Source organism: Furipterus horrens, unplaced genomic scaffold, assembly GCF_987537825.1.
Source record: "Furipterus horrens unplaced genomic scaffold, mFurHor1.1.pri manual_scaffold_8, whole genome shotgun sequence".
Lineage (NCBI taxonomy): Eukaryota > Metazoa > Chordata > Mammalia > Chiroptera > Furipteridae > Furipterus > Furipterus horrens.
The window spans coordinates 92,998,640-93,026,223 of NW_028327178.1; the positions used below are offsets into that span (position 1 = coordinate 92,998,640).

Sequence of the window (27,584 nt, forward strand, 5' to 3'; positions counted from 1 at the left end):
TTTAAAGTATAGGCTTGGGTGGTTTGTTGGCACTCTTAATATTTAAGATTTCATGAGAATTGGGTGCTTAAAGCACCAGTCCCCCTCTCTCATGCTGACCAGAGCTCCCGTGGTTGCTTGAAATGGGCCTGTTGATAGTCTCTGAGCACTGTTTATCATTGCTCTGCTGCTTGCCAACACCCTCCCAACAGAAGCAGGAAGAGAGGAACCCAGACCTTTGTTGTAAGTGCTCATTAGTCACCGCTGAGCTGCCCTATGTAGAATTCTTTACCATAGCCTGTCATCTAAATTGCTTGTTTTAACCATCCAAGCATAAATATATATCATTATATCTAGCTTGTATGCTAGCCATTTTCTTTCTGAGTTGGTGACACTTGTGACAAATAATCACCTTTATTTTGTAGTTACCAGGAGTAAAGATCAGTTGGTAATTACTAATTGTCTACACCAGTGGTTCTCAGACTTTAGTGTGCAGTAGAACACCTGAAGGATTTGTTAAAACATCCGTTTCTGTGTCGCACTCCCAGGGTGTTTGATTCAGAATATTGGGGCTGGGGCTGGCAACTTGAATTTCTAACGAGGCCCAGGAGTTGCTGTTGCTGCTGGTCGGCGCACCACACTTTGGGAAGCACTGGTCAGTAGCGAGCCAGGCTGTGAGAGAGAGAGACTGGTGTGAGATGTCATGTATGGCCTGGGAAGCCTGCTTTCAGTTTGGGATCTGCCTTCTTGATAAGGTAGACCTACTTATGTGTGAGGCCAGGTGCCAAATGAGTCTTTGAGAAGCTTAGAACAGGGATACATCTCCAGTAGCTGAGAAATCAGGAAGCTTTTACAGAACTGTTGTGGTCTTTTGAGCAGGGGGTCCTAAGGATCCATGAGTGACACGTTCCAGGCAGGAAAACAATAGAGATGTGGAGGCACTTTCAGTCGTGGCATGTAGCTGGTCACTTTGAGTGGGTGCGTATTGTGTGCTGGTAATGGGAGATAAGGTTTTGCAACTTGTTGGGCTCAGATGGCATTGGACTTCCAACACTAGAGAGGGAAGCTTTAAATAGAGGTGGCTACCCATTGACAGAGACCTTTTCAGGACTGGAGGAGCGATGGGGTGCAGTGGGAAGACAGAGTTTAAGAAGGAGTTAAACAGCCAGGTCTTAACTTCCTTGTAGCATTCTTTTGCTCCTAACCCTTGGGATTTCTTGGGAAGTTGGTCCTGAAAGCTGACTATTTATCAGTGTTAAACTATTACATGATTACTAGTGGTTCACTGGTAAGCTTGACAAGATTAACTATGAATCTTTTTAAATCCTTGTGACAAAAAAGGGGGGCAGAGATGGGTTCTAAGATGCAGAAGTTTGGAAGTGTTGGTTTGAGTGCAACTAATGAGAGCTTTTGTAATTGGTTGCCTTATTTATTATTTGGATTTCCAGCTTTATTTTTATTTTTTTATTTTAACTTTATTCTATTTTATGTATAGCAGATAGTGATTTTTGTTGGACATTTTTTTCTGATGGAATAAAACTGACAACGTAGCAGGCACCATTTAGTGTTTTGGCTAAATTTCTATTTTTAAATATTATAACATGAAACATTCATATGGAATTTGAGATTAATGTGATCCCTGCAAACGTGTGATACCTTTAGCAGTAATGTTTCTTTTAAAGTTAAAGAGCTATTGCTATCTTTAAGCTCAGAAAATAGATTAAATGATAAAAATTAATTCACCAAGAAATATATAAATACGCATTTTCCTCAGACTCTTAAATTATTTTAGTGCTCTTTGTTCTTAGTCTAAATTCAGTGCAAGTTTATTTTAATTTTAATGAAGCATCATAAAAAGGAATTGTTTTTTGATGGATTTTGATCTCTATAGATAAAAAGAAAAGCATACATACTGTTATCTTAGTCATATATATGATGTGATTCTTAAAGAATTTTGAAGTTTTCGTAAGTTTATTATTGTTGAAGTTCTCTTGTGTTTCATGAAACTGCAAGTTAAAATCATGATATCTTCTTGAATTTTAGGTACTTACACTGTGAAATTTTATGATGGAGTAGTTCAGACCGTCAAACATATTCATGTCAAAGCTTTTTCCAAAGATCAGGTGAGAAATACGGTTTTGTGCTTTGTGGTATGACTAATGCTAACACTGTAGTTTTGTTTCTCAGATAATTACATTTGTTTGTGATGGCAGAGTCTTTATTTCCTCCATTTGACACGATTTAACTAGAAAGCAATATGCACATTTTCAGAAATTGTAAATATTTCTCTCTCTCTGCCATTTCCTTTTAAACACAGAATCTTCTTTTCAAAAGTACCAGATACTTGGATACCATTTACCTGTTTTTTCCTCATTTTTTCTTGAAAGTGTCTAGTTTTTATTTTTTTTTCTCTCTCCATGTGCTCTGCCTCCAGAAAACTTGCTGAACTGCTTGAGAAGATCTAGAGTATGTTTTCTCCTCATCTGACTTTGTCTTTAAACTCAGGACCATGACATGGTGGTTACAGAGCTTTAGTTCAGCATGGATTTGCCAGTCACTTGTGCTAGATGTGCCTGGGTTGAAAATTTTGTTTTCTGTCCCAGGCATGTATTGACTTGAGCATGGGACCTGAGTTTTGATACTGGAAATACGGTGCACACAGATAATGGACCATTTAGGAGTGTTGCCTACTTCATGATCTTTACCCCTTTAATCTTTTTAATTTTTATGTTTTCATGAAGTAGTTGAGGGGAAGGAGAGACCAAAATTTGGATATTGATGCTTTAAAAACTCCAATTGTTACTGTTACCTTTTTGGTGTTTGCTGATATGACAATATTTGGTGATGTTGGTACCTGTTATATTTTTTCTTATGATGACCAAATGTTTCTCCTTATCACAGATTTTTATAAATTCTTCTGTACATATGTTTAGCAATTTCAATGGATCATAACGTGATAACGTTTAAAGGTAGTCTCAAGACATTTTTACCTTTTGCTGGTTTTCTGCTTCAGAAAATTGACAAAACTATAAGGCTTTAGTTCTGAGGATGTGTTCTCTTTGATCATTTGCCCTTCAGGCATCTAAAGAGCTACACAGTACTCTAAAACATCATTTTGGTGTTTGATTTGACATTTTTTGTGTGCAGTTCATGAAATTAGTCAATATAGATAGAGGACCATATTAAGAACTTGTCCAGAGTTGTCAGATTGTTTCTAGAACTCCCTAAATGGAAGCCCAGGGCTCCAGAAAACAAACGTCCAACTGTTTCTTCTGCTGTACTCAATAAACTGATTGCTAGCACTCATGGCGCTTTGGCCTGGAGCAGGGCACCTTACCCAGGGTGGATTTGTGGGTGCTTCAATTCTCAATTTCCAGATGCCTCTGAGTGTCTCACCTCATCTCAGGCCTGGCAGGTGGTCAAGCACAGTCCCATGGCACCTATTTTTTCTTTAACCCCAAGAGGACATAGTAGTTTGGATAAGTAGCTTCTCAGCTCTTTTTTTTTTTTTTTTTTTTTTTATTTTGGTTTTTCAATTACAGTTATCCCCTTTTCCCCCAATTTCTCTCCCCCACCCAGCCCACCCCCTCTCCCGCACTCATATCCCTCCCCGTTGTCTATGTCCATGTCAGCTCTTTTTGATCCTAATAATCTAAGGCACTTACAAAGCAAAACTTCTTAAAAATATCTGTCTGGCAATTTTTAAAACTTTTCTCATATAGTATTAGAACAGATGGAAGTTTCTTTTGTAGGACCACTCTGTCTTAAATGTTTTGATAAACTATATTTTAGGAACATTTCTCTTTTTTTGAAATTGAAGAAAAACAATACATTTGCTATAGAAAATTAAGAAAGTACAGAAAGGCACAAAGAAGGTAAAAACTGTAATTCTATCATCTAGATACAATTACTGTTAACTGTTCACATTTTGATGTATATCATTCTGTGTTTTTTGTTAAATATTGATGTATAGACATTTCTTTATAAAATTGGAGTCATGTAGTATATTACTGTACTAGAGCTTGCTCTTTTAATGAAATAACATTTTCTCAAGTTTCTTTTTACAATTAAAAAAAAAGATTTTACTTATTTATTTTTAGAGAGATGAGGAGGGAGGGAGAAAGGGAGAGAAACACTGATGTGCGAGAGAAACATCAATTGGTTGCCTCTTGTACATCCCCAACTGTGGGCCTGTCCTGCAGCCCAGGCTTGTGCCCTGATCAGGAATTGAACCTATGATGCCCAAACCATTGAGCCACACCAGCAGGGCTCCCCAAGTTTCTTAATACTGTATGTGAATATGGCTTTTAATAGCTACGAAGTATTCTATAATATGTATGTAATCCTGATTTGTGTAACCAATTCCCTAATGGTCATCTAAGGATATTTGTAAATCTGGGTGCACAAGTCTGATTATTTTTTATTAGCAGATTTTATTTCTAGGAATTCATTCTAGTTCAAAAGTATAAACTTAAGTCTTTTGACCCAAATTGCCCCCTTCAAACCCAGGCAGTTGCAATTCATATTTCCACCAACAGTTACTAGGAATGCTTGTTCTCAAACCTGGCTGCTTTCAGAAAATTTTGGGGACTTGAAAAAATATTTCCTTCTAGGCTTTAACCACAGGGATTTTTTTTGTTTATTATTTTTCTTTATGGGACAAATTAAACTTTTACTCAGTGAGTATTTAGGCACTCCTTCCTGCTTCTGGCAAAGATCTGTGTGTCTAGTGCATGCTAGTGCTGGGGATCTCATATGAACATGGTGTGATGAAGACTGAGGTCTTGAAAGAGATGTACATATACAAATAAACTTAACTGTTGTTTTGGAAACTCCAGAGCTTTCAGAGCCTGCTTTATTGTGAGACAGTCATACTAGGACACAAGATTTTTAGGATGAATTTTAAAGAAAGTAATTTAGGAGGAAAATAACCAAGAAGCAGTACTTCCTCCTGATAGATAAACGTCAGTAAGTAGCTCAGGAATATAGTAAGTAGCTTGTTGGACTGAGCATAGCCTTTACCCAGTAGAGAAAGCAAAGACCCTGTTTCTGAGTTACAGAATCTTTGAAGTTTTCCTATTCAGCCTCTAGTTATCAATTTGGGTTCTACTCTACAGAGGGGATCAGCATCCACTGGCACACTGAGCCAGGCCTCTGAAAGGCCCTGGGTCAGTGTAGTCGTGCTTGGGATGAGCAGAATGGGACATGAAGGCTTTTTCTTAGAAAGAGTGCTTTCCACAAGATGCCCCTGGGGGTAGTTGTCTGTCCCTTTTATTATTTTCTAGTGATGTATTAATTATAAGGGAGATAGGTCTGCCTCAGAAGGAATTGAACTTGACTGTTGTTTTCTTTAAACTTAGGATTGGTTCCTCAAGCCTCAGAGTATGGCTGGATATTTTCAGTGGTGACCATTATGTGGCTTGCATATGTCCTTTTTATTTCTTTGTCTTAGTAAGTTTGCAAAAAACCACCTGATTTTATATTTGCAAGTAATCACAGTGTGTTTCATCACTATTTTGCTCATTTTAGAATATTGTGGGTAACACTAGGCCTAAAGAAACGGATCACAGAAGTCTTTCATCGTCTCCTGATAAACGAGAGAAGTTTAAAGAGCAGAGAAAAGTCACAGTCAACCTGAAGAAAGACAAAGAGGACAAAGCCTTAAAGACAGAAAAACGACTGAAGCAGCCTGATAAAGATGGAAAATTAATCTGTTCTGAAAAGGGGAAAGTGTCAGAGAAAAGCCTTCCCAAGAACGAGAAAGAAGATAAGGAGAACATTTCAGAAAATGACAGAGAGTACTCTGGAGATGCCCAAGTGGATAAGAAACCTGAAAATGACATTGTAAAGAGTCCACAAGAAAACTTGAGGGAGCCCAAAAGAAAACGAGGCAGACCCCCTTCCATAGCTCCTACTGGTGAGTTTCCCTAGAGGGCTCTGCAATGGGCAATGCCAGTGTTTTTCTGTGGCCCCTTGTGGTTATGTACATCAGTTCTTCATTTTTGTGGCAGTCTTTGAATTGTCCTATAATCTGAAAACAAGTCATCTGAATTTTAAGGGAGGCATGAGTCTATCTAGAGCAGCAATGTTCAGCCTTTTTTTCATCTCATGGCACACAAACTAATTACTAAAATTCTGCAGCACCAAAAAATATGTATTTTTACCGATCTGACAAAAAAACAGGTATAATTTTGATTCATTCACACTGGATGGCTATTACTGTGTTGACTATTGTCACTTTTTAGTCAGGTATTGCATGTTGTAAAAATTCTTGTGGCACACTGGTTGAAAATTGCTGATGTAGATGAACATAAGTTGGGAGGCATGTCCGAAACTGATCTTCGGGGTAGGGTAGATAATTGTTTAATAGATACTTATATGAAAAAACCTAGTATGCTAAGGCCTTTTGCTTGCACCTATTTAAATAATACCAGGTTAAGTAAGCTTAATAGAACCTGGAATCAGGAAATAGAATTTTCATGAGAAACGTGGAAGGGGAAAGGAGGGGTGAAATAGTTGTGGGTGTCTGAAGGAGACTTAGTGAGGGAGATGGGGCCAAAGACCGGAAAGGCATGGGTAAATTTGAAATAGAGCTCTCTGGAGAGTGATTATTGATTGACAGTTTTCACAGTCTAAATAGAAAGCTTGAGATGGCTGATTGGTAAGAGTCAAGGTTAGAGGGTATAGACTTAGGGAAAAATCCACAGTTGTGAAGTAAAGTTGAAATTTGGAACTTTTCTAGAATAATCCAGAATGAAACATACCCTGAATTTCTTCCTAAGCCAAACATTCTTTCTCTATATCAATTCAGTGGCATGAAGAGTTCTGAGGATCTCTGGACTGAATGCCTGTGATTATCCAGCAGTGTTTCCTCAGACATTCTGGCTTGCATGTTCTCTACATGAATATTGAAAAACTATGAATTTCTTAGCGCATTTTAAAGTGACATTATTTTTTTCTCACAAGTTTAAATAGTTGCAAAAGGTATATCTAAAATATAAAATCTGTTTTCATCAAAACCGTGGAATTAAAGAATTAGCTCTTTCATTGTTTCCAAAGCTACTTCTCTAAATCCAGACAGTTACATCAGACTTAATTTCTGTGGCATAAAGTCTACCTTAATAAACTTCAAATAAATGTTGTATTAGTAGTCATTCATAGTAGACGAGCTTCTTGCATCTGAGTTCTAATTTTAACAGGAAATTAGATAGATTGATTTCTTCCCAGATGAAATAAGGCACCTCCCCCTTTAGTGGTTGTAACTGGGTTTTGCCCTCAAAAGCTGAGCAGGCCGAAATTGTCCCTAGACAAATTAGGCCCTAGACCTGAGCTGTCCAGTATGGTAGCTGCTAGACACACGTGGCTGGTGAGCACTTGAAATGTTGCTCATCTGAATTGAGATGTGCTGTAACTGGATTTCAAATACTTAGTATAAACACCCCCACAAGAATGTATAATATCTTAATAATTTTTATACTGATTGCATGGTGAAATATTTTTGGATGTATTGGGTTAAATAAAATATATTCTTAAAATCAATTTCACTTTTTTCTTTAACTTCTTAATGCGACGGCTAAAAAATTTATATTTACATATGTAGCTTGCATTTGTGGCTCTCGGTATGTTTCTGTTGGACAGCACTGGCCTAAATTCACTGGCTTTCTCAACAGTGTCCTGGGAGAGGATTAAACTCTAATGCCCAAGGTATCCATGTAATGAATTGACTTCTCTCCTGTGCATTCTGAATGGTGTTAGTTATCAACTGCTGTTGGGAGAACTGAGAAAATAACCTGTGTGTTTTGTGTTCGAATGAGGAGTCCTAGTTAAGAAAGCCTAGAGGTTTTAGACCTCTGGGTAGTGTACCATGTTAAGATGTGGGATGAGGGAGAGGTAGTCTTTTTATGTAAGTGGAAAAGGTGAACTGGCAGAAGTTGAATGTGTCCCCTTCTCAGTTTAGGAAATTGTATATGTGGGAATTGACTGCTGTGAAACTGATATGCCTTTAGCCATTCATACTCTGTTTTGTACCATCAGGAAGGTGCGTACTGGGCAGTTGGGCTTCAGCTTGCAGGCTGCTTCTGTGAAGCCACATGACTTCATTCAGATTAAATAAGTGTCATCAGTTTAATGCTTTTATTTTATAAGTGTAAGATTTCATAATAGATAGGATCAATTTAAGAGAGAAATGGTGTTTCCAAACCTTCTGTTAGTACTTTTCTTTTCTCCCCAGTCAGAATCTCTGGAGGAGGGTCTGGAATATGAATTTCCAGATGATTCTTACTGTAAGAAGAATTTGGGAAACACTGAAGTTCTATATAGTTAGCCCCAGTTTATATATGGTACCCAAGTGGAGAAGGCTTGCCAAATAGATGATAATATAGTTCAAATCCCCTTTAAAAATTGCTTAGAATAAGCTCACTGACTCAGTGGAGCCTTGAGCCCTCTAGATTGTACTACAGACTTGATTGGAAAAGGATCTGAGCTATTTAAGGAGGGCTCTTTGTGTTTAATTTGGAATGGGTGTGATCTCTGAGTTCCCTCCACTTGGGACAAAATAATGGTGGCACACTGGGAAAATTGAATGCAGGAAGAGCCAGGGAGTTCAGCACTCTCATCAGGTTTTCCTCCTCAGAACTCAGCCCTGTCTTTTGTTTGGCCATTGGACATGGCAGAGCTGGAGCTTCTGGTGTAAGATGAGTCTTCTCTCCATTTCTGCTCCCCTCTTTTCCTTTCCTCTTCCCTTCCCATTTCCCTCCCTTCCCCCTCCTTCCTCTTTCCCTGTCCTTCTCTCTCCTTTGAACCTTCATCAGTCCCCTTAGCCCTGCCTTCCCCCTAAGCTTCCCAGTTTCTTTTCTTTTGTTTTCTCCTTCTGCTTGCCTTTTGGATTATCTTTCCTGATTATGGATGAGTTTCTTAAGTGTTAGATTTAAAAATAAAGAGTTCTGTCCCAGGGTTTAGTGTCTGCCCTGCTAAATTACGTCAGGGCTGGATTTGCTGGTGGTCAGCAGCCTTGCCTGGAACACTGACTGTCAAGTAGAAGAGTCTCCAGAGATTTTCCTGGAATTGTTTTTAGAGGTTATAAGTTTTGACATTCTTTTTGGTTTCTCAAAACTAGAATCAGTGCCAAGCTAACTAATTTCAGCAAGTAGAGATTGAAAACAATCAAGTTGTACTTCCAGGGTTCACATTTTAAGAAATAACCTGCATGGTAGATTTTCTGAGTATTGGATAAGTCCAGTTTTGATGAACAGATTTGAAGCTGATTAAAATGATTTTTCTATTGTTCTTACACCTTCGTATTTTAAAGCAGTCCTGTTGGGGCAGAATGTTGTAAAGGAGGGCTTCAGGAGAGAAGTATATGACGAGAGCTGGTCACAGATGTCAGCATATCTCAAAAACAAGTAATTTCTCACCCATTTCACTTTTTGGTTTTCTTTTAGTTTGAGTAAGAATGCTCCTTGGTCTGTTTATCATGCAAGAATGTTTTTTGTGTGTGTTATTTATAGATAACAGTGAGGATTGGACACTAGGAAATGACATACCTTTTTTGTGTGGTTTTATTTTCACTGCAGCTGTGGATTCAAACTCTCAAACATTGCAACCAATAACACTGGAATTAAGAAGACGAAAAATATCAAAGGGAAGTGAAATTCCATTAAAACGTCCCCGGCTTGACAAAAATTCATGTGAGTTTTCAGTTTGTGTATGTGTGCCTAGAACTGACTTCATTTGGCTTAGCTTCCCTGTATCCATGTTTCCCCCTATTTCCTATAGGCTCTAAGACTTGTCCTGGATCATAGGAGCTAATATGAGTGGGATGTGGTTGGATCAAAAGGAGTTTTTCTAGGAGAACAATAAATCTTAAAGCATAAACTCCATTAATATTGGATTCAGTGGTATCACCTTCATACCCATAAACTACATCTGATTTGAATTCCACTGGAAATTTAATGGCTTAGTAGGGTATGGATTTCATATGCTGAGTGAAACTTTAAAAATACTACTTATTGATTTTTAAAAAGTATCCTGTTGGCTCCAAAAAGGATTTGTGATTGTTCTGAGGCTCTATAAACCTTATTGACTTTGAAAGTCTGTTACCTATACTTTTATGTTTGGAAGTTCCAACATAGAACTTAGTTGTCAAGATTGGGACATGACCTTGGCACATATTTGCAGACCATAAATCCTTAAATAAGGAAAATTCTGTCCTGGCAGGGAGACTGTGCCTTTACTTAAAACTATAAACTAGGAAAGGATATTTCCTTTTATCACTGGTTTAATATTCCATAAGTCTCTGTAAAGCCCTTATAGAGGACAACCAGTCCAGAAATCTGTAGTAGTAGAATTATTTCTTCTGGTCTCTTGACTACAACTCTCTTAATGGTTTGTTAGCCCAGGAAAAGTCAAAAAACTACCCAGAAAACACTGACAAAGACTTATCGAGGAGACGGTCCTCCAGGCTGTCCACAACTGGGACCCATGAGATCTTAGATCCTGACTTGATTGTATCAGATATGGTTGATACAGTTAATACCGATTCTTTGCAAAACACATCATCCAGTACCAAGGAATCTGAAGAAGGTGAGTCAAAGTCTGTTCTGGAACTGTATTGTCACCCTGATTCCTCTCTAGTGAAAACTAGTTTAATCTTTGTGTACTGCCTTCCACAAGTTTTAGATGGTCTTGAAATCAAGTTATTGAATGGGCTGCAGTGTTTTTATAACATATTGTTCTTCACTGATGATTCAGTAGACAAACCTTTTGAGATTGGTTTTGCTTATGTGTGTTCAAATATTGGGTTGGAGGTACAGTGCTTGAAGAGCCCTGCCCCTCTCTCTGTCTTTCTGGTGCCGTCTTATTCCAGGCCTCTGCTTTTTTGTTAATGCTTCTGGTAAATCCTCCCTTCACTTTAGCCTCTTTCTTTGAGATGATCACAGCCCTCGCTATATGTGCTAGAATCCCTGAATATATTGTTAAAAAAAATTTTTTTTTAAAGAATCTATTTATTTTTAGAGAGAGGGGAAGGGAGGGAGAAAGAAAGGGAGAGAAACAACGATGTGTGAGAGATATATCCATTGGTTGCCTCTCACATGCCCTCAACTGGGGACCTGACCCGCAACCCAGGCAGTGTCCTGACTGGGAATCCAACCAGCAACCTTTCAGTTTGTAGGCTGGTACTCAATCTACTGAGGCACACCAACCAGGCTTATTTTTTTAAAAAAAATTTATTGATTTTAGAGAGAGAGGAGGGGGTGGTGTGATAAGAGAATGAGAGAGAGAGCCAGAGAGAGAAATGACTTTTTGTTCTATTTACCAATACATTTGTTGGTTGATTCTTGTATGTGCCCTGACTGGGGATCAAACTTGCAACCTTGGCATATTGGGACTAACAATTTAGCTACCTGGTTAGGGCATGAATATATTTATGCTGTGAGATGAATGGCTTCCTCTAAAAAGTTCTTGGCTTTCTTAGTCTATTGAGGTACTTTGGATTCTCAGACTATATACACACACACACACACACACACACACACACACACACACACACACACACACACATATAGGTATATGTATGTATGTATAACATGTGTTTCCTAAGCTTTCTTCTTTTCTTCTAGGTCAGTTGAAATCTCCTTTGGAAGCTGGCCAGATCCCATCTGCACTAACTTGCCATTCCCTGGGGGATGGATTGGGGGCTTCAGGCTTGGAGTTGAACTGCAAGTCAGTGGGAGAAAACGCTATGAAAACGGAACCGACTTCTCCACTTGCTGAGTTACAAGAGATTTCTACTGTGGCAGGTTCATATTTAGAGTTAACATATTCATATTTAGAGTTAACATAATTTTCTCCTGATACATATTTTTGATTGTGAAATATAAATAATGGAGTCTTCAAATTATGTTTCTTCACATTTTATTAATAATATTTTCTTATTTTAATGTTATACTCCCTTCATTTCTCATATTGCTAATTTGTGTTTTTTTTTCTTGATTAGTATGATTAGGGATTTATCAATTTTGTTTGATAGTTTCAAAGAATCAACCTATTATTTTTTTCTCTTATCTTTTTTAAAATGTCACTGATTTCTGTTTAGACCTTAATATTGTTTTATTCCTTTAAAATTTTCTAGAAATGTAGGTCATTGATTGTAGGCTTTCGTTTTCTTTTTCAGTATGAGCATTTAAAATTATAAATTTTTGCCCTGGCTGGTGTGGCTCAGTGGATTGAACGTCAGGTCGCAAGTTTGATTCCCTATCTTGGCACATGCCTGGGTTGCAGGCCAGGTCCCCAGTTAAGGCCTGCGAGAGGCGACTGATTGATGTTTCTCTCCATATGATGTTTCTCTCCCTCTCTTTTTTCCTCCCTTCCCCTCTCTCTAAAAATAAATAAAATCTTTTCTAAAAAGTTACAAATTTTTCATTAGCATTGCTTTAGCTGCATCCTACAAATTCTGACGTTCCATTTTCGTTTTCATTCAATTCAAATACCTTGTGGTTTATTTGTTGACCATGGGTTACTTAGGATGTGTGTTTCATTTCCGAGTATTGGGGTTTTTAAAGATACCTTGCTGTGCCTGATTTCTAATATAATTCCATTGTGGTCAGAGAATGTACTCTGTGGGATTTTAGGCTTTTAAAATTTGTTGAGACTCATTTTATGGCCCAGAATATGATCTGTCTTGGTGAATGTTTCATATACACTTGAAAAAATATATATTCTGCCATTATTGTTTATCTATTCTGTGTCTGTTAATTAGGTCAAGGTAGTTGATGGTATTTTTCTGATATATATCTCCATTGATTTTGTTTTGATGTTTGTTTAGTTGTATCAATTACGAAGAGAGGAGTGTTAAAAATCTTTTAACCATGATTGTGTATTTTTCTGTTTCTCTTTTTAATACTGTCAGTTTTGCTTCATGTATTTTGAAGTTCTGTTATTAGGTACATACACATTTATAATTGTTATGTCCTCCTGGTGAATCGCACCTTTGTAATATTGAAATATCACTTTGTCTTTGATAATAGTATTGGACTTGAAGTCTGCTTTGTGTGGTATTAGTACAGGTACTCCAGCTTTCTTTTACTTATTGTATGCATGGCATATCAAACACTTTCTGCCAATATAAGTGTGTCTTTAAATTCTGTGTGTCTTTTTAAAAGATTTTATTATTTATTCTTAGAGAGAGAGAGGAAGGGAGGTGAAAGATAGGGGGAGAAACATCAATGTATGAGAAACATCAACTGATTGCTTCTCCCACATGCCCCTACAGGGGACTGGACACGCAACCCAGGCATGTTCCTTGACCGGGAATCAAACTGGTGACCTTTCACTTTGCCAGATAATGCCCAATCAACTGAGCCACACCAGTCAGGGCTAAGTGTGTCTTTTGTAAGATAGTATATAGTTAGCTTTTGCTTTTAACTGCCATGTTTAATCTACTTACATTAAATGTTATTATTGATATGGTTGCTTTTAGGTCTCTTATTTGCTTTTTGTTTTCAGTTTATCCTCTTTGTTATTTGTTCTTCCTTTCCTGATTTTTTAAGTTAATTGAATTTTTTATTAGTATTCCATTTTAATTAATCTATTAGCTTTTAGCTGTAATTCTAAGCATTTTTTTAAAGGATACTCCAGGGATTATTATATATATTACTTAAGTTGTTACAATTTAATTAATATTGAATCACTTTTTGTGAAATATATAGTTCCATTAACCCCCCTCCCTTGATGCTCTAGTTGTCACATGAATTGTAGCCACATATGCTATAAAATCCACAATACAGGATTATAATTTTTGCTGTAAGCAATATATATTTTAAGGAAGACAAAAGGAGTAATCTTATGTACATATTTACCATTTTCAGTGTTCTTCATTTCTTCCTGAAGATTTCTTTTCAGCCTGAAAATTTTCCCTTAGTTTTTCTTGTAATATAGGTTTCCTGGTGACAGATTCTCTTGGTTTTTGCTTATCTGAACATGTTCTTTTTGAAAATACAATCTTTTTTTCTCCGTTACCATTTTTCCCCTTACATCCCCCTTCCCGCTGCAGTCGCCACACTTGTCTATGAGTTTTTTCTGTTTTGCTCAATCGCTCCACCTCCTACTGCCACCCTAGCTGCCCACCATAACTGTCATACTGCTTTCTACATGAAGGGACCCCAAAAACCTGGAATTTATTAAAAATTGTGTATTTAGTCTCTTACATGTTTAAACTTCAGTCACCTTTAGAGTACTATCCATTTGATTCAGTAGACCCATTGAGACATTTTTTCCACTACTCAAAACAGTTTTTGAACTCGTCAATGTTGATGCTTTTTATTGCTTCTGCTGTCTTTTTGGTTCACATCTTCCACATCAGCAAAATGTTTCCCTTTGAGGACTTTTTTCATCTGGGGAAACAAAAAAATGTCGTTTGGGGGCAAGATTGGGTGAATAGGGAGAGTGGGGAATGGGGGTCATGCTGTTTTTGGTCAAAAACTGCTGAACACTCAGTGTGGTATGGACAAGTGCACTTGTAAATCACCCATCATGAAATGGGCAAACACGTTGAGTCTTCAAAAAATTTTACTGAAGTCAAATGCAGCCTCTCACAACGCCTGCTGGAACACTGACACAGATGGGTCCCTAGAGCACTCATCTAGTGGGGGGAAGCCTGTAACTAGAAGGGGCCCACCCTCCAGAGGATAATTCCATTTTTTGTTTTTGTTTTAAAAGATTTTATTTATTTAATTTTAGAGAGAGGGGAAGGGAGGGAGAAAAACATGAATGTGTGTTTGCCTTTCGCACGTGCCCAACTGGGGACCTGGCCTGCAACCCAGGAATGTGCCCTGACTGGGCATCGAACCAGCAACCCTTTGGTTCACAGGCTCGCACTCAATCCACTGAGCCACACCAGCCAGGGCTAGAAGATAATTCAATTTTTTTGCCCCCTCCCATGTATGAGGCTGTCTCTATTGTGCTTGTTATGAACGTGGTTTTAACTTTCGCTCTTGAAGGATATTTTCACTGGATATAGAATAATGAGTTTACAGATTTTTTTCTTTTAAGTACTTTAAAGATGTTATTCATTGTCCTATGGCCTCTATTATTTCTGAAGGACAGTTAGTGATCATTTATATAATTGTTTCCTTATGTATAATGTGTTGTTTTCTTTTTGGCTACTTTTTAAGATTTTTGTCTTTGGTTTTCAGCAGTTTGACTATGATGTATTTAGGTTTGGTTTATTTTTGTATTTAATCTGCTTGACTTTCAGCTGAGCTTTAGTATGAAAATTGATATCTTTCATCAAATTTCAGCCATTATTTCTGTGAATATTTTTTTCTGTGCCATTCTCTCTGTTTTCGAGTTTGGGGGTTTACATTAGACCTTTGTAAATAAATGTGTTATGTTAGACCTTTTGATACTGTGCCACAGGTCATTGAGTCTCTGTTTACTTTTTTGTTTTTTTCAGTCTTCTATTCTTTTTTCAGATTGAATAATTTCTTTTGATCTGTTTTCAAATCATTACTTCTCTCAACTCCCAATCTGCTGTTAAGGTCATCCACTGAGTCTTATTTTGATAATGTTTAATTCTAGAGTTCTCATTTGGAATTTTTTTCTATAAGGAAAAATATAGTCATTTTGCTATTTGTTTTTTCTATAAATTTGAAAGCCAGTACATGCTAAGAAAAATTAAAACAACTAAAAGAAAAAAAAAGTCCTCCCTTTATAGTTTTCTTGCTCTGGGATGAACTATGGTACGATTCCATGTGTGGCTTTCCATCCTTCCAGATATGGTTCTGTGCATATGCATAAAACATACATATACACATATAGCTTTAAAAAAAAACACAATAATAGAAACATTCTTTTATTATTGCTATTTTACTTGTGGTATTCTTCCATGTTCATATCTCCTTTCACAATTGCATATGACTTATTTTATTGTATGAGTATTCTATGATTTATTTAACTATCCCCTGCTGAAAGACATTTATTTCTAATTTTCCACTGTTCTCCCTGTTGTATAGGCTAAGAGCCCAATGCTTGCTGAGAAATGACTTAACCAGAGTTGTACACTCCCTAGATGGCTGATGTGGTAAATGCATGGTCTGTGGCTCCCATCTTCCAGATGAGTGCCTAATGCCATCTGATGAGATGCTAGGTGCTGTGTGAATCAGCCCCTGCCTTAGGAAAGTTGTACAGTATGTGATGCAAAACTCCCACTGCTCTTGAGGGGACTCATTAAACAGTGTGTACACTTTGAGTAAGAGGCTTATTAGTAGGGTAGCAGGCTTGAAGAGCAGTGTGTGGTACAAGTGAAGTCAGCTCCAGACACAGTGGTGCCTTAGAAATTCTTTAATTTGATCTGGAATGTGAATGGTGTTCCTGGTGTTCCTTTTGGAACAGGGCTTAGTGGTGAGTACAGGACGATCCAGAAAGATTGCTGGGGGAGAGGGGATGTTGTTGAGAACTCATTCACCAGGAATGTGTTATGTAAGCAAGCAGGAAGGAGGGCAGTATCATCATCAGAAACATCTAGCAAGGCCCCTTGAGGCCAGGATGCTGCTGTGTAAGTTGTCATCTAGTGATTGCTGTTCTGAGCTGGTGCCAGTCTTGGAATTTCTAACCTGGGCTGGAGTCACGGTCTGAGAAATGAGTGCGAAGGGGTTTCTGGGCAGCAGCAGGAGGACTTGAGGACGACAACAAGTCTAGTCCTGACAATTCTAGTCTGGAGCAGAATAGAGAATTAGCTGCTCCAGAGGCAGCTCTGGCATTTGGGGCAGCTCTGCCATCTTGTGGAACAAATGCTCAGTGATTTTTGTGAGGGCTGAGTGTGGAGATTGCAATCCAGGTTATAGGCTTGGCAAGGTTGCTTTCCTCCTATTTACATATTCTATGGCCTCAAAGTATTTTTCCCTGCATATATTTTTAATAAATTTTTATTTTCAAATAATCTCAGACTTACAACAAAGTTGCAAGCATGATACAAGGAATTCCTGTATAGGCATACCTCGGAGATATTGAGATTTGGTCACAGGCCATGGTAATAAAGCGAGTGTAGCAATAAAATGAGTCAAAGTCTTTTTGCTTGTGGAGGGTCTTGCCTTCAGGTTGTAAAAAAAAAAAAAAAAAAAAAAATCTGCAAAATACAATAAAGTGAAGCCCAGTAAAATCAGGTGTGTGTGTGTATCATCAACCAGATTTCTCACTTGTTATCAATTTACCATGTTTGCTGTATTACTGTTTTTGTTTTTGTTTTTAATTTTTATAAGAGTTTATTTGAGCCAAACTGACAGCATATACCAGGAAAGCAAGATCTCAAGTGCTTCTATTCTGTTTTTTAAAGTATTTTTTCTGAATTGTTTGCAAACAAGTTGCAGACCTTTGCCCTTTAATACCCTGGAACACATTTCCTAAAAACAAGGATGTTCTTTTGCATAACCACAAAATAATTTTATCAAAATCAGGACCTTTTTCAGTTTAGCAAAAGTGGAAAAAACTTCTTTGTTTTTTCCTGGTCAGGATCTAATCCTGGATGGCACATTGGATTAATTGTCATTTTTTAAGTTTTCTTTTATCTGAAATAATTGTTCAGTCTTTCTTTGTCTTTCATGACTTTGACATTTCTCAAGGATATGATGTTCCTCAATTTGGGGTTTTCTGATGTATCCTCATGATTAGATTTAGATTTTTGACTTTTAGCAGAATACCATGGAAGTCATATGTCCTTTTCACGTGTATTGTATCAGGAGACACATGTTATTTGTTTGTCCCGTTTATTGGTGATGTTAACTTTGATCACTTGGTTAAGGTAGTAGCTTGCAGGTTTCTCTAGTGTAAAGCTATTATTTTTCCCTTTATAATTAAAAATTTTATTGAGAGAGGGTACTTTGAGATTATGTAAATATATTGTTTATTAAATGATTCCCTACTGTTGTAGCATTTATTGATATTTCTTGCCTGAAACAACTTTAACTATGATGGCTGCCTAATGGTGATTTCTAACTCTCATTCCTTCTACATTTATTAGTTTGTATTCAATTGTAAGGAAGAGCTGTCCCTTCTTTATTTTTTGTATTATATCCACGTGGACTCATGGATTCTTACTTTGTTCCATGGGTTATAATCTTTGGCCAGTGGGAGCCCTTCCAGCTTTTTACTGTATCTTCTCTTCTTTCAGCACTTCTTTACTTTCTGGCATAACAAGATGTTTTAAGCTCATTTTGTATTTACCCAATCCTGGATTCAGCTACTTCTCCAAGAAGTTCTATTTCTTTTAAATGGAGAAATTAGAAACCAGGATCTGTGTGCTAAGTGTGCTCATTGTTCCTAAGGTGTACAGAGAAAATGTGGATGTTTCTCTTTACCACCTGACTTCCTAGGCCAAGCCCCTCTCCTAAGGTAACCATTATCAATAGTTTGATTTCTGTCCTTCTGGTTTCTTTTCTGTTTATTTTTATAATATCTCCCCCCCCCACAACCATATGTGGAATTGTATAGTACGTATTGGGCAATTTTCTGTTTTCACTTAATAATATATCTTGAGATTATTATCAGTTAAGTATAGAGCTACTTTATTCTTTTAAGTGGCTGGTTAGAATTACATAATTCAGACTTCCTGTAATTTTTACAACTTTCTCTGTGGACATTTTAATTGGTTGTTTTTTTATTCTAAGCATTTTTCTGGACTTTCTGTGAATATTTAGATCTGTTTGTGCTTTTTTTTATTGATTTTGTTACTTCAAAGCTGAGAAAGTTATTCCTTCATAGACTAAAAAATTTTTCTATTCATTCCAGTATTTGAAATACATACAAAGAAAAGTATTTTAACGACTGGATTCATGTGATATCATTGCTGACTAGAATACCAGCTGTATTAGGGATTAATGCTGAAGGAACAAGACAATGAGAAGTGGCCCTTATCCTCTGGCTGTAGAAGTGACAAATTATAGGGTCCAAGAGCAGATCCAAAGTGCTAAAGGTGGGATGTAGCAGATGGTCACTTGTACCAAGAGTTGATGGCATGTGGTTCCTGATTGCCAGGGCCATCTGGCTGCCTTCTTGCACATGGAGTGAGCTGGGTCTGGATGGAAGTGAAGACTTGGCTGAGCCACGGGAGAATGGCAGGGAGAGGGCACAGCATGAGCAGGAGTACGAGCTATGGGAGCATGAAGCCGTTGCTGGGGCCAGCAAGGGGCTGGGGCAGATGCTGAGGCCTCATTGTGGATTAATTGGAGCTGGGTTTCAAAAGCAAGGTTAGAAGGTCAGACTGAATATTGCTAATCAGACTGAATATCACCATGATAGTCATCTAACTGTGAGGTTTTGAGGTACTATCAATGAATATACAAAAGAAAGAGGGGTTTAACAGGACATTTATTTCTAATCCAAGTTTCAAGAAACAGTTAAAACAAGTTTCTAGTATAAAAGTAATGTATGCTTATTGTAAAAGGGAAAGTATTAAGTGTTACTAGAAAATGAGAGGGTTTCCGATCCTACTCTGTATTATCTATTGCTATGTAACAGTACCGCAAACATAATGGCTTAAAACTCACATTTATTTTCGTACAGTTTGTGAGATCAGTCACAGCCTAACTGGTTCCTCCGCAATGCTACAGTCAAGGGGTTGGCCAGGGCTGTGTTCTCATCTGAAAACTATGGAGGAAGGATCTGCTTCCAGGCTCACGTGGTTGTTGGCAGCATTCAGTTTTGCAGCAAGTCAGAGTGAGGGCCAGTTTTTGCTGGCACACTCAGTTCCTTGCCACACGGGCCTCTCCATAGAACAGCTCACAGCATAGCAGCCTTTTTCATCCAGCCATGATGGATGTTACAATCTTACGTAACATGATCATGGAAGTGACTGTCACTGTTGCTATGTTCTATTAGGCAAGTTACCGGTCCTTCCCCCACACAAGGTGAGGGGATTTATACTTGGTTTGTGACTACCAGAAGGCAGGGATTATTAGGAGATGTTTTATAGTCTATCCTCCTCCCCCCCAAACAAACAAAAACAGTGAAGAAAACATTCCTTAGAGTTACTATTCTTAAAAGGAAATTCAAACTCTGTGGACTGTTTTTCTCTGTATAGTAGTAACTCGGGAGAGACGAGAGCAAAGGGTGACTGTTGGGATTTTGAGCCTGGGAGCCAGGAGAGAGTTCTGTGCTTTGCTTGGTTCCTCCAAACAACAATCTCTTAAACATGAGGACGAGCACAGAGCATTTAAATGGGAATACCAGTAACTATTTGCAAATATTGATTTCCATACTGTTTTATAAAACAGAAATAAATTGGTTTTTACCCCAAGGGTAATTTAATTACTCCTAGCTTTTGAACCAGTCTTCCACAAGGATTTAATGTGCATATTTTCTGCCCTCTGTGTCCTAGTAAGTGCTCCCATGTTGACAAGGACCATGGTATCCCAAGAGTGGATAATGTCACTTAACTGATACCACCAGTGATATATGTTTCAGATGAACTGTCCTCCCCTTGGGAAATACACATCTGTGCATGAGACCTGGGATTTATGTAGACAGTGGCTAGCAAGCAGGCCCTTTTGGCAACCAGTGGCTCTCCTAGTTTCTCAACCATGCTATCAATACCATGTTTCTTTTTGTCACAAGAACACCTTTCTGGGGAGGAGGATATTGTGAAAATATGAAAGAATTTTGTTGCTTTTTCTACTGTGGAAGTAATATGGCTATTATAAACATACTAGAAAACATGGAAAAGTAGAGAAAACTGATTGTTTACTTGAAAATTCATAATCAAAAGGTTGTCGTTGTTTACTTTCTTACAATTCTAAAAAATATGCTATTGTTTTACATATTAATCTAATACGTGATTTTATGTTTTGCTCATAATATTTCTTTTGCTGGATGCATCACTGTACTGTTTCTTTTGTGCTTTTATTAATCATCATTAATACATCAGTTTTTGATTAGATGTTAAAATTTTGCAGTTCATGCCACTAAGACATGAACCCCTGGCTGGGACTCTGTGTAATAGTGATTGTTTGAAGCAAGTCACTGTGAGATCAGTGACAACCATGATGACAACTAATGTTCAAGTAACCTGTTACAGTTGATAAGGGTTTTCTCTTCTGTTACCTCATGGAGACACGTAGGAGCCTTGTGAAATACGTACTTTTATTCCCACTTAATTATGAAGAAATGTTCTTGGAGAAGCTAACTCTCCTGTTTGATGTAGTGGTACAATAAACACTGTAAGAAAAGAAAAGAAAGGAACACACTTCCTGTTTCACGTTTTAGAATAAGGAGTGAACAGAACTGACTGTAATACAAATGAAAAAGGACAGATACATGATTCATTTTCCATGAAATACTTATGGGTATTCAGAGAAGGCAGAACAGAATCTTTTCTGCTGAGAAACCAAGGAGGAAGTATTGTGCAAGGGGGTGGCATTTGAAGGATGAGCAGGGCTTGGTTTGCATATGGGAGAAACGTGACAAACAATGGGAACCACGTGGACTGCACTGGCTGAACTGGCAGCTTTCATTGTGCCTACAGAGCTTGTTGTGGCTGTTATAAGAGAAAAGTAGGATAAAATTGTAAGGTCTGGAAAATTTTCTGTACCTCTCAAAATTTGTGGAGTTCAAACTTAGTAGTTTGTAAGACCTTCATGAAAGAGGAACAAATACTTAAGTCTTGGGGTATTTATATATCTTTTGTTTTGCTGTTGTTTCATTTTATTTAACACATAATTCTCATCATTAAAAAGTGAGCATAAACACTATTACTATGTAATATTTTTTATCACTTTTCAACTTGTGGGTCTGACATTATAGTTAGTTGTGTAGCCTATCAGATTTTCTCAAGGCTGTTATTCATACTGACTTATAACCTATTTGCTGCTTGTCTCATCCTGATACGTATGTTGATTGTTTTTTTCCCCACAGTGCAAGGTAGATTACTAACAGGCTTATAATTAGAAGGGCATGTATATCAATGAGTTAATACTTTAGTGAATTGAGTTTATAGGGGAATCTTCCTGAACTTCCATAGTTGAAGATTCATAATACTTAAATCTTTTTTTAATGTTTAGTCCTTCAGACAAATACCAGTGACTCATTTTTTGTTTTATCAATGTTTATCTTGAAGGAGGCCCTTGGCTTGGTCATGGGCTTCATGGCAGTGACACCTGGCAGTGTCTTCTCTCCTAGGGAATTTCTTTGTTCACCTGATCCTCTGTGATCTAGGACCACCTTTCAGAGGCAGGTGACCCACCTGCATGCCAGGCTTGCTCTCCTTTGGAGGTCCAGCTGTTCCCACCTTTGACTAAGCAAGGATTTTGCTTTTGGAGGGAGGAGTTTTTATCCTGCTCGTCGGCAGCCGTCCGTCTCGAGAGACGATGGTGTAGCTTCTTAAGAGTCTATCTGCACCGCCGAGAATGGCTGTGCAGTCCGACTCGGGAGTGACACGGTATCTGTCTCCTCCCGTGTTGAATCGACATCTTGCGATGACGCTGGAGTGTCCTCTCCAGTGGAGCTGAAGCTACAGAGCCTGGGCAGGGTGATATGGAGGGTCTGCTGTTGCCCATGCAGCAGACCCCCCCTCTCTTCGCAGCTGAAGGGTCCAAGGGAAAGACGGAGTCAATACAGCTTGGCTTCAGGTGCGCCGCAGGAGTTGCCGGTGTTGACTACAACGTCAAACCGCCTTAGGGACTCCGGCTCCGGATTTTCTGTCGGGGTTTACTCCCTTAGCCTTTCCCCTGAAGAGGTATGCCGCAAGGCAGCGGAGGTTTTTTGGAGTCAGAGTTTTCCTTCTCTGATGTGCCCTGACTGGAAGATCGAACCAGCGACACTTAGCTCGCAGGCCGACGCTCAATCCACTGAGCCAAACCAGCCAGGGCCTGCTACACTCAAGCTTATTTCCTTTTTAGTTTGATGAACTCCCCTTTGTTTATTTTTACTTTTGTTTTCCTTGCTTGAGGGGACATACCAAAAACATTTTTTCAGACTGATGTCAAAAAGTTTATTGCCTATATTTTTTCTTATAGGAGTTCTGGGGTTTGAGGCCTTACATTTAAGTCTAATTCAATTTGAGTTTACTTTTGTATATAGTATAAAAGAGTGGTCCAGTTTCTTTTCTTTTTCATAATATCTGTCCAGTTTTCCCAGCATTTACCAAAGATCATTTTTAGTTCTTAGATTTTCTTTTTTAATTCAAAGAAGTTTGTATTTTAGCATTCTTCTTTTGCATTAAAAAATAAGTTTTATCACAGATCTGGGCTTCAAATACAAGTCAAAGGATGGCTGAGTTTACTTGAACTTGACTGCTGTAGTCCTCAGGTTGTAGCACTGCTTTGGGATGTGTGTATGTATGTGTATAAGTTTTTACTTGTTAAGATTGCCTGTATAACAGTATCCATCAGATCATCAAGCCTACCAGTTTTGCAGTCTTACCCTAGTGCTACAATAGAGTATGATTTAGATTGAGTTTAAGAATTTTATAATTTATTTTGATTATGGAATATAACTTCAAAAAGTAATAATCATATTTACCAGTTTCAGTGCACTATCTGCTTCTAATAGAACTTGTATCATTGCATTGAGGAAAAATTTGATTCGCTCGGACCTGTTCTGTAGAGGAGTGACTTGAGTTGATGGTGATTGCTCTCATTTGAGTGAGGGCACTGTGAAGGGAGTCTTCAGTAAACTGATTTTCTAACACACATGAAGGCCTTGTGACAGCTTTACTTTTTGCCATTGCTACATGAGACCATTGCCTTCTGTTTGGTTTGAGGCGGTTTCAGACTTCGTCCCTTGAATTTGATCATTGAACTCTCCCAAGTTCTCATCATGCCTTCCAGCTTCATTCAGTTGGTTGATTGTTTTTTATACTCTCTTGAGTCCTTGTGATGAAACAATGTACATGATGGTGAAATCTCACAAAGCTCAATACTAAAACCTTTATCACAGTTGTACTCTCCTTGTGCAAAAACTATTGTATGATTCCTTAGGTGTATAAAGAGATCCCACCAGAATAATGCCTAGTTCTGTCCACATGGAAAGCTACTGGAGCAGTGGTGAGTCTGAATCTAGTCCAACTCATGAGTAACAAGTGATGGGTTGGGATTCTGATTTTTGTTTTTAGGATTTTCCCTTGTTCTTTCCCCAAAGTCTGACACCCTGAGACCTTCTAGGGCAGCTTCAGAAAAACAAACAAACAAACAGACAAACAGGTTGATCTCCTTTCAAAAGGTGACTCACAAGTGAGTCTCTGTTATTTACCCTAAGATTGTATTTCTCCTGTCCAAACAGTAATCTTTGGGAGGAAACAGCAGTCTGAGTGATGTCTCCAGCTACACATGCATGCTACTCTTTCACTGTCTATTGCCATGTGTTAATGTGTGTATTGTAATAACTAGGATAAGCACAAAGGATCTTTATGTATGTGTGTGTGTATATGTTTTCTTTTTTCCAGTGACAAATGCTTTTAAGAAAACAGATGATTTGGTGACATCTAAAGCACCAGCTGTCGACTTTGACCACAAATTTAGGTGCAAGGTTGTGGATTGTTTAAAATTTTTCCGCAAAGCCAAACTCCTGCACTATCACATGAAGTATTTCCATGGAATGGAGAAGGCTCCAGAGCCAGAGGAGAGCCCAGGAAAGAGGCACGTGCAAACGAGGGGCTCTTCAGCTTCAGACAAGGCAAGCCAGGAGAGCCTGACCAGGAAGCGAGTCTCTGCCAGCTCCCCAAGTAAGTCTTTTCATTCTGTGTTGTATTTCTATCATAGAGGGGTCTGCTGTTCAGGTCACAGTGCTTGCATTTCTAATGCAGGAAGCAGGTGTTGGTCTGGTCCAGGTGATTCCCAAAAGATTAAAAATGACAGGTGATCCTCAGGGGTTACATTATGGAGCTGCAGCCTTCCTGGAGGAAGCAGAAACGCCTAACTTGTTCTTACCTGAGCCTCTTGCTGTTCAGGTTACCGTGAGAAAGTCACTTAGCCTCGGAAGGCCTGGGAACTCCTTCCAGAGCCAGCAGGAGAACTTGTACTCAGAACAGTATCCCCATCCCCCATTCCTGCCTGTAGGACAAAAAAGATGAAAAGAACTAAAAGGTACTATATGATCCTGGCCGGGTAGCTCATTTGGTTAGAGCGTGTCTGGATAGGTCAAGGTTGTGGGTTTGATCCCCAGTCAGGGCACATACAAGAAGCAACCAGTGAATGCATAAATAGGTAGAACAACAAAATCATTCTCTCTCTCTCTCTCTCTCTCTCTCTCTCTCTCTCTCTCTCTCTCTCTCTCTCTCACACACACACACACACACACCCTGCCCCATTCTCTCTCTCTCAAATCAATGAATTAAAAAAACATTAGCCCTGGCTGCTGTGGCTTAGTGAATTGAGCGTTGGCCTGTGAGCCAAGTGTCTCTGGTTCAATTCTCAGTCAGGGCACATGACTAGGTTGCACATCAGGTCCCCAGTTGGGGGCGCAAGTAAGAGGCAACCACACAGTGATGTTTCTGCCCTTCTCTTTCTCCTTTCCCCTCTCTTTAAAAACAAACAAGCCAATAAGTTATTACAAAAAAATTAAATAGCGATATGTGATTTTCCTCTTGGATCCAAATTTGAGTCTGCTTTTTTCATAATTGTGACTGAAAATAATTCCCTATGACATTGTTTATTTTGCATAGAAACTTCAATGGTGGTAGTAAGAGTTACCGTAAAATTACATGTTCCTAGGGAATTGCAGGAAAATTAATGAGTTTCCTATAAATTCTAAGAGTTTCCCAACTTCTTTTTACCTAAAACTGTAACTTTATTATGTATTTTTGGCATAGCTTCTTCACTGAAATACTACATGTGTATTAGATGGCATGTGAAACTTCTGACACATCTAACAGCATTTATAAAATGAGGTTTCAGGACAGTAGGGCAGAGCTATTCTGAATGAGGTGATCTCTGTGTGTAAAACCAGCAGTCAGGTTGTTGCCATTTGGTATAATTAAGAAGTCCTGCTGCTGCTGTTAACCAGCAGGACCCTCAGTTATTATCACCTGTAAACTGGGCTCAGTAGACATGTTCATGCTGCTGGCTGTCAATGAGAGCAAACACAGCAGGGTATTTAGGAGATTGCATAGGCCCCAGTGCTCCAGAAGGACGCCCCCTGCCCCTCTGCCCCCCCCCCCCCCCCCCCCGTTCCAGGCATCTTCTCTCACTTTTTCCCATCAAAGCCTCTGTTGGTTTCTTCACAGTTTTGCTCATATTTGACTAATCTGATAGCTAAATTTCTTAGAATTTGAAAGAATAAAACCAACTGAGTAGCTCACCTGTTCTCTCGGCATATCTGCGTTTCATCTCAGACTTCTAAGAAAACCCTTATCTTTAGGAGTAGAATTTCAGACATTTGAGGGGAGCTCGTTTGGGGAGATGTTTCAAGGTGAGATCTGACACCAGGCAGCCTATGTCCTGGTTCACAGGCAGTGTGAACTTGACATTATGCCTAAGTAGAAAACATAATATTAAAGGATTTGTACTGCTTGGGGATAATTACTGTAAAAAAGTACCCTCATTATGCTGAATATGCTGATTATATTAAATGGAAACTTGGGTTCTAATGGATTTCTCAGATGGAGATTCCTGGGACTTCTAGTCCATCCGAACCAGAAAACTTGGCAGAGATTTTTTTTTAGGGGAGGGGGAGGTCAATTTTCCTGCCAGTAATGTTGAGCAGGAGAAGCAATTCTGATCTAAGAGTCCAGGGACTGAATATTGGCTACTTGCCTCCTTGTGCTGTGAGTTCTTCACAGATCTGATTTCCTCATTTCTGAAGAGATGATGTAGGGAGAAAAGCACATAAACAGGGACAGTGGACGGGCTAAGACCTACATTAGGATATAGAAAGTGCTGTGGGAACACACATGCAGATTTTGCCTGTAGAGCAGGGTGAGATGTTGAGAAGAGAAGGTTACATCTGAGTTAGGCCTTAAAGGGTGAGGGTAGGTAAGGGTTGGACCAGAAGGCAGGAGGATAGGAAAGGCACCCCTGTGCTGAGAACAAGCAGAGCAAAGGTTTGGAGGCATTGAGGCCAACAAACTGCCATGATCATCTGTCCCTGAGGTGGCCTCTGACTCTCGCCTTCAGGTGGTTCCTCTTCCCTCAGTCAGGCCTTTAGTCTTCATAAGTGGATTTGGAAGGTCAATTTAGAGTTGCTTTCCAAATGAGATTTCTCATAATACCAGAATCTATTTAATAAATTCTCTTCAGGGGCAAGTTCAGGCTTTTTTGGTATTTGGTTTTGTTTCTGCATAGGTGAGTTCAGTACTGAGTAGAGGTTTGGCTCACAAAGAATATTCTAGAATTAAAGGGAACCTTTGGTTTATGTTTTCGCTCTGCATAAACCTTAGTTTAGGCCAAAGTGGGCCTTGGGGCAGTGGGCCCATCTTTGTCGCAGTCTGCACCTTTTCTTGTGGTACTAGACTGGCCTTTGCACTTTCTCCTTTAAAGGAAGAGAGCAGTATGCACTTAATTAGGGTATAGATTACTATGTCAAAGTAGTTGGCTTAAACAAGACCTTCTCTGGTGAGACTGCAGCTCCCACATGAAACTCCATGAAATGACACAGGCCTGAGGCTAAGATGTTGCTGTTCTCTG

The 27,584-nt window shown here is 38.7% G+C and overlaps 1 protein-coding gene across 3 annotated transcripts in view; it reads left to right on the plus strand.

Moving 5' to 3' along the window:
• The window catches only part of PHF20 (PHD finger protein 20), a 94,239-nt gene that overhangs the window by 39,769 nt on the left and 26,886 nt on the right, over positions 1-27,584 (plus strand). For 2 of the 3 annotated variants that reach the window (XM_090286335.1, XM_090286336.1), the window contains exons 5-10: positions 2,023-2,102; positions 5,509-5,896; positions 9,552-9,665; positions 10,372-10,560; positions 11,598-11,777; positions 24,407-24,685. In XM_090286335.1, the coding sequence (XP_090142461.1) occupies positions 2,023-2,102; positions 5,509-5,896; positions 9,552-9,665; positions 10,372-10,560; positions 11,598-11,777; positions 24,407-24,685 (1,230 nt within the window). The remainder of the gene's footprint in view (positions 1-2,022; positions 2,103-5,508; positions 5,897-9,551; positions 9,666-10,371; positions 10,561-11,597; positions 11,778-24,406; positions 24,686-27,584) is intronic. The other variant, XM_090286337.1, reaches the window with a different exon arrangement.